This window comes from Arachis ipaensis, chromosome B4 (assembly GCF_059453495.1).
Source record: "Arachis ipaensis isolate K30076 ecotype BB chromosome B4, ASM5945349v1, whole genome shotgun sequence".
NCBI lineage: Eukaryota > Viridiplantae > Streptophyta > Magnoliopsida > Fabales > Fabaceae > Arachis > Arachis ipaensis.
Window position 1 is genome coordinate 26,516,987 of NC_142439.1, and position 9,897 is coordinate 26,526,883.

The 9,897-nt window shown below is 34.1% G+C and overlaps 1 protein-coding gene across 2 annotated transcripts; it reads right to left on the minus strand.

Annotated features, from left to right (window-relative positions):
- Nucleotides 1-872: 872 nt before the first annotated feature.
- On the minus strand, nucleotides 873-8,573 carry LOC107636311 (putative glucose-6-phosphate 1-epimerase). Of its 2 annotated transcripts, XM_088483207.1 has the most exons (9): nucleotides 7,962-8,573; nucleotides 7,329-7,403; nucleotides 6,976-7,032; nucleotides 6,015-6,175; nucleotides 5,732-5,872; nucleotides 4,465-4,567; nucleotides 3,226-3,325; nucleotides 1,514-1,758; nucleotides 873-1,350 (listed from the first exon to the last, which is right to left on the minus strand). In XM_088483207.1, the coding sequence occupies exons 1-8, from the start codon at nucleotides 8,106-8,108 to the stop codon at nucleotides 1,544-1,546; spliced, it is 999 nt and encodes a 332-aa protein (XP_088339333.1). In that variant the 5' UTR covers nucleotides 8,109-8,573; the 3' UTR covers nucleotides 873-1,350; nucleotides 1,514-1,543. The 2 variants fall into 2 exon arrangements, with proteins under 2 accessions (XP_088339333.1, XP_088339334.1); XM_088483208.1 differs by lacking the exons at nucleotides 873-1,350; nucleotides 1,514-1,758 and adding an exon at nucleotides 2,086-2,621 and having other exon boundaries at nucleotides 3,163-3,325.
- Nucleotides 8,574-9,897: the final 1,324 nt, after the last annotated feature.

A 9,897-nucleotide genomic window follows, 5' to 3' on the forward strand; every position in this document is an offset into this window, starting at 1 on the left:
TTCACAAGCATGTGGTGTGCTAGACTGTTACTATAAACAAACAATGGGGCATGCACCATGCAGCAGAAGAATAATCCACTGGTATTCAGGAACATGACAGCGAAAGGTTGCAGTATTACACGCTACTCTCAGCATCTTTAATTTGATTAAAGTCTTAGCAAAACAACAAATATGCCAAAGATATACCTTACTCATTAGTCATTACTATTCCATTTTCATAATTCAGATTATGCTGCCTCTAGTGCAGTGAACATGTCAACATGGCTAGCATTATCATCATGAGAACTTGGTTGGGGAAGTTTCCTAAATAAAATATTACTTATTTAATTCTTAGAACTGTTCTTGAAATCCAACCGCTTCACCAAAAACGTCATAATCTGGTTTTATTTGTTTTGGGAATTAAATCATTTTAATATTTTATATGGAGAAAAACCTGTATGCTTCTCAAATAGATGCCATCATCTCTCCAGTAATCCAGTTGCACTTGGACCTTTAATAATAGGTTCCGTTTTACCGCTGTCTAGGAATGAACTTGTCTAGAAGTTTAAAGCCATACCCCTAAATAAGTTTTCTTCCTCTCTATTTTTCAGCAAGACAAAGTGCTAATTAAAAAAGTGTGAATCTGGATGAGTAAACTTTTAGTGTGATGTCAATATAGTGATGACTGATGATGCATCTTTCTAATACTGTGTCTAAATATATTCCTGATTCAAAATTCTACCATGAATAGGATCAGTTGTAATTCAAAATATTTAACTTTAGACAGACCGATTAGCAAAAACATTCTCGTAAGTCCTAACCTAATCAAAGTATATCTGCATATCACCTACCTGAGTAGCATTCTCTGTTAACATGTGTTTTGACTAGGTAGGTAAAAGAAGCAAAATAGGATCATATAGCAAAATAGCCCAGAAATACATTTTATACCAGTCAACAGGTCCTGTGTGAACTGTGATACATTCCTTTAATATTATAAATATTCTCCAATGACATATTCATTTAGCCTACAACATTTAGGAATAAACAATTTACGGGGTATTTGAGAATCCAAAAAACTATGGATTCAGAAAGAATCCCCGAGTCTGGGCCATTCAACCCAACGTGAAAAGCTGTTGAATTGTAGGCGGCAATTTCCATCTTTCATGGGAGTGAACTCTTCTGCTTATATGCTTTGTTCAGTCTGTCATGACAACAATAGCCATCCATTACATGGGTAAACAAAAGTAGTTCAATAAAATCCTATGCAACATGAGTTCATCCGTTCAACAAAGATTTAAATGGAACATCAAGGGGCAAAATCACTTGAGACACTTTCCCATCAACAAAACCATAATTGTCGCAACAAGCTACCTGCAGATAAAGATTTCCAAATAAATAAACATGTCATGGGAAAAAAATAGAGAATAATTTCTCCTCAACTCTACAGTATTCAAAAGTCGAAACATCAAACGTGATTAAAGTCAAACGAAAAGGGTTCTATGAAATATATTATATATCAATTTGCAGTTACTACCTGTACAGGACACAGCACAATATTGATAATTCAGCTGCCCTGAAGAACTCTCTGAGGATCAAGCTGCCCACTACAATAACTAGATGGAACAGCTGAAAGTTCTAGTCTCCCTTTCCATTCTTCTCCAGGTTTTAAAGTGACGGCCTTTTCAACAGCAGCAGCCTCTACACAGAGCATATGCTTGTACTCGTCGTCACCAAAATCAGCCATAGCCTTTGCTTTCTTATCCCAAGGATTCCACACCACTGGATGGATAAATGAAAAATACATTTAGGTAGCCATTTAAACAACATACAATTGAATTTTAATAAAACTATAATGAGGCATATGTAATTCACCCTTTGTACATAATTGTTTGCTTGTGTTAGATTAAGCTATTAATTTCAATCATGGCTTTGGATTCTCCCAAATTCATAAGTACTGCTTTTAAATTCTGTGGCTTAAAATCAAACTCAAACACACCAAATCAAGAAATTCAAAGACATTGTAGTTTGATCAAGAAAATGCCATAGCCTAGCCTTAAATTAAACATCATTACTTGGAGTAACTTAGAAACTTAAAAGATTTAGACATGGAGTGAAAAACAAAAACCATAAGTTTATAAGATATATACCAGAAAACTTGACCTTCACTGTATCTCATTCTGTTCTTGTATATATAAATTATAAAGCTTAAAAAATGACAAGTGCCCTTGGGAAAAAGACTCATCATTTGATTAAACCTCTCCCAAGTCTTGTTTTCCTCCTCAGGCAATTCTTCTATCCAAAAATTTAGTTTACAAGACACTACTTATGATTGGAAGTTCCAACTTCCAACCATCTTTCAAACTAAACAATATGGACTCCTTAGAATTAAAAGACCTTTTGGGATTCCATCACTGTCCAATTGTCTTCTAGAAAGGTCTTGATCTCTTGATCCTTCTAGGCCATTCTGTAGTGTATCAAGTATCATACTTCAAATTCCTAGTTCATTCCTAGAAGGTTGTTAGGGACTTGGGTATTATGGGGTGCTCAAAGTCCCACATTAGGTAGTATGGGATGCTTGATGGATGCTTGATGTTGTATATAAGGAGAGTGGGTCTTCCCCCTTATTAGATACTTAACAAAGGCTAAATTTTTTTATTTAAAAAATAGTGCTTAACAAATTTAACATAAATGAAATGTTGCAAATTTGAAAGCCAAGGTGTTTTCTATGATATGTGTCATGTTCAGGTGAGTTCAAATATTTAAAACGTCTCTTTTAGATCTATTCTATTATGGTATACTTTCACTTTATTTGGTATCTTTGACGGGTGTAAGATGTGCCAAAAACCTCGGATAAGTTCTTGTTGACTAGCTTTGTTGGCTTTGGAAAAGAAAGGAAGCTAAACCTTTGTGGCAGTGCCAATCTATGCTAATGCGCATTGACAAATCTTTTAGCATGCAAATCATGTGCAATACACTTAAGTGTTTATTCCATATCTAGTGTAATCTCATGATTGTTTTATAAAGTTTTGCTCCATTGGCAGCTTTTCTCTCTGTTGCTTATTATTTTGGAAGAGGACACCGTACCTTCCAATATCTCTGTGTTCTTCCTCTCTTCAACATCATACTAGTATCCAACCAAAAAAAAGGGAAAGATAAAAGCAAAAACAATAAAAGGGGTCCCACTCAGTACTTTATGAATGGGGCACACATATATTAGGCATATGAGATAAGCTTGATAATACTCACCAGCATCAGGAAGGCCATCTTTGCGCAAAACAAATGTTCTCTTTTTTTCGTGATCAATAATTGCGATCTTCGTAGGAGTGCTAAGATATATTTTGTCAACCTATCATATCAAAAACACGAGAAATATCAGCTTAAACTAAAATCTTATAAAACATCATTACAATAGAATTGGCTACATACATGTGGCTAGAATGAGTATTATTTAAAATAAATAATAAATAATATTAAATTCCTGGGCACAGAAGTATATAAACTAGGTGCATACTTTTAATTTTGATCTTTCCATTTATGGGGGAAAAGATTTTGTTAAGATATGTTTATCTTCACAGAGGGGGTAGGGTCCAAACCTAGACCCGGATGTGGAATGGGTGGCATCAATCAAGACATCCTAGGCCATAGCTACTGCTACTATGCTAAAGTTAAACCGAGTGAAGCATCCATATCTGTCAATGCACAAATATAAAGAGGATTTGCAATGGCAACTACCTTTTGGTCTCTAGTAGTTATATTGAATTGTTTTTCAAGTCCACTAACATATAATATCTACAAAATCTATAAAATAAAGACTATTACAAAATCTGTAAGTCACATTTAACCACTATCTCACCATTAATCCCCCAAACCCCAAGTTGAAGTTTTAGTTAAAATACATATTTAGTTATTTTAATTATTTTCAAAAACTTCAAATAAAAAGAAAAAATGTGAAGGATAGGCATCGAATCACTAATAAAAATAAAATAAAAGCTAAGAATGGAAAGAATGAAAAGACAACAAAAAGAAAAGAGCCATGGTGAAGGGTTGGAAAGAATTTGTTAAGAAACATCTCATACAAAATGATGCAAAAGCTTGAACTTTTCGGTAGAGACATTAAAATAGATTTAACTCTAGCAAGCCTCTAAAACAAGAGCCTATCAACCTTGAAACATGGAAAATGCAATAAAAACCCACCAATTGTGATTATGTATTATGAACAGTCTTTAGCAATAAATTAAACATAGGTAAAGACATATTAATGGTTTAATCTTGAAATAGCATTTACGGCCACTTTGGGCAAGAACTCAACAATAGAAAACACAAATTTTAAACTGAAAGCTGAATACTGAAGAATGAAAAATGAAAAGCATCTTCTATTAGTCCAGATAATCAAGTATTGAAGCATATTCAAATTAAACTCTATATTTAATATCAGAATACAGGGGCTTCCTAGAAAAAAGAAAGAAAAAGAAAAACCACACTCACTTCTGATTCAAATGTTAGAGCATCCCCCTGCTCAGTAAAACGCTCCTTGTTCTGCAAGTTGTCAAGATAATCCAGGGTCTCTAATCCCTCGACCCGAACCTCGCTGAATAAATAAAATAAACTAATTAGGAACTCAGTCTATATATTTATATTAAAAAAACAATGTAAAAGCAGTGTGTAATGGAACAGAAAAATGAAGCCTGTTACATAGATGAACATTTTTAATTCAAGATCAATTAGACCAAACTTAAGCAGGCAGTTAGGTGCATTTTAAAGTACATATGAACCGAATATTTAACTGGACCAGTGATAACATATGCATGTTGCACATTTAATTAAAGAAACTACTGTTGCTCATCACTTCTATGTTAGACTGTTAGCACACTTTCATAATCTGCGATTCTGCATAATCACTCTGAACATTCATACACCCGAATCCATAAATCCACGCTGACTTTCATATTCACATACAAATTTTAACAAACAGCTTACTTAGTAAGGAAGAGATCAACAATTCTGGCCTGCGAATCAAGTTGACACCCAACTGCTAACCAGAAAATTCCTTGTTTGCTATGAGGAACTTGAAATAGATCTCGACAAAAAGATACATAACTAGGACAACTATACCTTATGGCATCGCAGACACGGCTAAACAGATGTCATTAGGATCTATCTAAAATCTGTTAAACAATGTACAACAACATCTTTTTAAATGGCTTCTTTTATAGTTTTCTTATGACTTTCCAATACTCCTTTTAACCAAGCATCCAAAGTTATACATCCTCTCACCCAAAAGCCAAATTAGGTTGTATTTGGTTAGTATTTTCATTTTCTATTTTTATTTCCAATTCTTTTCTATTTCCAAGATTTTGTAAAGAAAGAAGTGAAAAAAAAAAAAAAAAGAAAAACGGTGTTTCTTTGTTTTCACCTCTTTTGCACAAATTCTTAAAACTGAAAACACTAAAAATAAAATAGAAAACGTTCTTGCAAACCAAACAGAACTTAAAAAGCCCAAGCCATACATTAACTTCTTGATGCCACAATTAGGAGCTTCTGAATATGGTCGGACAATTATAACAACTAATCATTACAACCTTCATCACCAATCAATATTAATAGCATAACAGCTTCTTACAAGACTAATGAACTGCTATAATTGAGATTAATACAAAGATGCTAACTGTGCCAACAGAATTAGTATATAAATGAAGATCATATCATTGAAACTTCGATATTGAGCGAGACAAAAAAGATCTCAAGCATTTACCTTATGTCTGATACAGAGAAATATGTATGATAAGCAAAGGTGAACGAAAATGGCTTCCCATCACTGTTTGTATTCCTGATCCGAGAAGTCAACATAAGGTCTCCTCCAGGTCCCAGAGCTATCCTTAGACGATACTCAAAACTACATGCAAGCAGAAAGGAATATAGTAAAAAATAATATGACTGAATCATGATATGAAATAGAAGGATGAAATAGAAGGATGAAAGTTAAACAAGGTACTCTACACATAGGTATCATAATATTGTATGTTCCCATCGAATACCTATGAGGCCAAATCTTCGTATCTTCTTCAGAGGGCTTAAGAATCAAATCAACAAAGGCTTTGTTCAAAGTATTCGTTGGAAAAGGAGGGGGATCTTCATCAACAGCCCAGAACCGGTTTCTAGCAAAGCCATGCTGGTCAAGGGTGCCATGGCTTGCAAACTGCAAAGAGCGAATTGCGATGACCATTTATTCCAACAACTACTGATAATAACCAGCAAATTTTAGAAAGCCACTTATTAAGTGTGATGATTGATACTCAGAAATAGATTGTAAGATTTTTTTCAATTTCACTTACATGATTTCAATTGTTTTTCTCTTTACTTTTATTTAGAATCTCACAATAATTCCAGTTAATGTGATCACCTCAAGTCAGAAGTAAATTCCAAAATGAAAACTCTTATAAAGGGTTCCAAAAAAAGTTTAAAAATAATGGTTGTCTTTCATTGATTGCAGCAGTGATGTTAATAATAACCAAAAGCCCACTCGTTCTTTTTATACAAACCATCCCAATGCCAGCAAATCACCTAAGGAAAGTGGGAAACCACACCTTAAAAGCTAGCCATTAAGGATGAAGAACCACTCTCCTTAAATACAACATCAAGCATCCCATACTACCTGATGTAGGACTTTGGACATCCTGTAATATTTGAGTCCCTAACACCCCGATTTTAACATACCCCATTGAACCTTCAACCAATAATATGATTAGTAGAGATCTGGTACTACATTTTTGTTATTCTCACAGAGATTTCATAATCTGGGATTTATCTTTACAATGTATCATTTTGAGAATGTTAGAGCAAAGTTTTCTGAACACACTACAAATTAACACTCCCCCCCCCCCCCCCCAAAAAAAATGTCCTTTTGCATTCTTATATCCCTTTTTAGCCCTTCAAAGACAGTGTTATCATCATGATAAAAGCATTATGCAAGAACAGTAACTGCTAACATTTACGTACTTGCGGAAAGCATATTGGAATCCCACCACGAATTGCCTTTGGTGGCTTAAATATTGCCTGCACAGCAAACAAGACGGAAAAGATGAATAGGCCATACTCACATAATTTGGCCCACAATTATCAAGATAAAGAAAAGATATTAATTCAGAGTGAATGGGATTTATTGCTGCTTTATATCTCAAACCACCATAAGTACTACTACAGCTTTTAGAATTCATGTTATTTCTGTTTAGACACTTAATGTACTCAAGGCAAACTAACATTCTGCAGAAAAAAAGAGATCTAAAGTATATTTATTTATTTATTTAGTTTTATCTTTATTGACATTTGACAACGAAAATTGCATGCGGCACCTTACTACTGAGAAAAAGCAATTCTTCGCCATGGTCATTCTTCCAAGAGGTCACATGACCACCATACAGGTAGACCTGAAAACCACAATACACACAAATGAAAAGGCATTATCAATAATCATCTCCCAGACCTAGCCAATAATCCTATTGAGTGAAACTAAATCGAGGTGAACAATTATGTTCATCAATTTCGTGGCACGCAATTGCAACCAACCGCATCGGAGTTAGTTACGATCAGTTATTGCAATAACTGAATCTATAACAGAACCTCAAGTAAATATACTCAGTCTTCCCTACACAATAGCCGGTTACCTGTAGAATGAAGTGATAAACATTTTCACTCAAAATCTGGATTTCCTCGGAAAATTGACAACAAGAACACCAAAACCGAACAACAGAAAACGCTATCGGCACGCTGATTTCGCAGATTATTCTCACCAAAACCAGTCGGGAATTCAGATCGATGCAAAAATTAAATCATGAATAGAAAATCTAGATCCGAAAACAGGAAAACAAAATAAGGCGAAGCGAGAGAACGAGAATCGGTGATTAGAGAGTGAGAATACGAAATGGCGAATGAAATGAAGCAGATCGGAAACGCAGGGAGAGAGAGACAGAGAGACAGAGAGATACCTCGGCGGAGGAACCGCGAGACTCGCGGAGAATAACCTTCTGGAGGCCATTGATGCCTTTGGAGAATTCAACAGAAGGAGCAACTGAAGAAGGAGAAGGAGAAGGAGGAGCACTGGTAACAGTGCTCTTTTCCTTTTCGCCACTCATAATAATTATATGAGGTGAAATCAACTGACTCAAGCTTCTCTTTTTTTTTTTTTCTTCTTCCTAACTTTCTCTTCTTCTTCCTCAACTTCACCGCCGCATCCCCCTATTAAGTAGGTAGTATGCTCTCTCTCTCTGTGACAACTGCTTCCAACCTCTTCTTGTTTTGCTCTTTTCCTTCCTTTTTTTTTAATTGCGAGGTCCAAACTACTCCAATGGTAACTCGTAAGTTAATAAGTATAATACTCTAATAATTATACCGACGATAATTCGGGGAAAATAATTTGTATTTGACACTCGCACTTAACAAAATGACAGCTAGTGGAACTACGTTTAATTCCAGAGAGTAATTTCTGCTGATAATAATGATGATAAAGATGACAAATCATAATAAACGGTGCATAAATGTATATGCCAAAAGATAGAGATATCGATCAAGCCCTTTTTGTCCTCTAAGTACCCTCTTTTGAGTATTTCCGCGAAATTGCATCGCAATCTCTACATGACTTTTTTCAACTTATTTTTTAAAAAAATAATATTTTTTTTTACGTCTTTTAAAAAATAATATTAAAATCTATTCAACCATTTTTAATACCTTCAAATAATAATAATAATTCACAATTCTACACTCCAACACAACCGTAATTTTAAAAGAACATTAAAGTCTTTTTGAAATTAATCTTATATATTATATTTGTTTTTAAATTTTAAAACAAATTTCAAATTTCTAAAAAAACAACTTTAATCCTGAAAAGAGTATTTTAGACTTCAAAATTAATTCTAAATAGGCATTTTAGTCTTTTAAAACTAATACAAAATTTATGTTTTCTAATATATTTAACAACATTAATTTAAACTTATATTTTTTTTCCAAAAGGTAGTAAGTTATATTTCATTAATTATTAAAAAATAAAATACAAAGATGTTCAAAAGCAGAACAGCATAATAAAAGGTGGAAATTTTCCAAAACAATACATTGAAGGTATTCATCCAATGGTGCATAGTCGAAAAGCGAAGAAAAATCTTAGAAAAGAAAGAATAATAAGTCAAATTGAATAAAACTAAGAGTTTGTCTCATGGAGATGATGATTTAAACTAGGAGTTCTTTGAATTTCACATAGCAATTTGACAGAGCTTATTAGAATGGCAGACGGCATTGAAGTAGAACCTTCAAAAATTAACTGGTTACGAGCTTTCCAACAGTTCTAGCAAATGATGGCCAACAATTGAGGATTACGGTTAACATTCTTCAACAGCCCACCGTGTCCAAAAATCGTTAGGGCTCTAAGGGGGAAGACAGCCACGAAGATAACTTTGAGACCATACTTCTTTAATTTTAGAGCAATCGATCAAAAAATAAGTGATTCTTTCTATTGCTTCATGACAGCAAGGGCATATTGGCAATATAGATGGGATGCGGCGGTGAATTTAAGCAAGCACCGGAAGCCGACCATGGAGAGCTTTTCAGATAAATAGCTTAATTTTGTGAGGCAAGTTCAACTTTCATAGATCAATCCACGGTCTTTTCTGCTGCATATAATTAGGACAAAATTTCAGAGATTGATGGTGAAATAAATAGCCAATTCTATAACCTGAAGCTGTATCATATTACTTGGATTTGTTCAAATTCCATTGCAATTTGTCCTTACCCTGCTGAATTTTGACTGACAAAATCCTGATAGCAACGTCTTGGGAAAATAATTCTTGAATGAGATTCTGATTCCAATTCCTATTTTCAGTAATTAAATCTTTAACTCTTGGAACCAACTCAGAAATAGCATGTCTGTTTGGC

Bases quoted from the DNA above. Each gene is read 5' to 3' on its own strand.
- LOC107636311 (XM_088483207.1), bottom strand. From the start codon at position 8,108: ATGAGTGGCGAAAAGGAAAAGAGCACTGTTACCAGTGCTCCTCCTTCT. The intron at 3,326-4,464 runs GTGAGTGTGGTT...TTGATATGATAG, and splicing joins CTCTAACATTTGAATCAGAA to GTTGACAAAATATATCTTAG. The intron at 1,759-3,225 runs GTGAGTATTATC...TTATCCATCCAG, and splicing joins AGATGGCCTTCCTGATGCTG to TGGTGTGGAATCCTTGGGAT.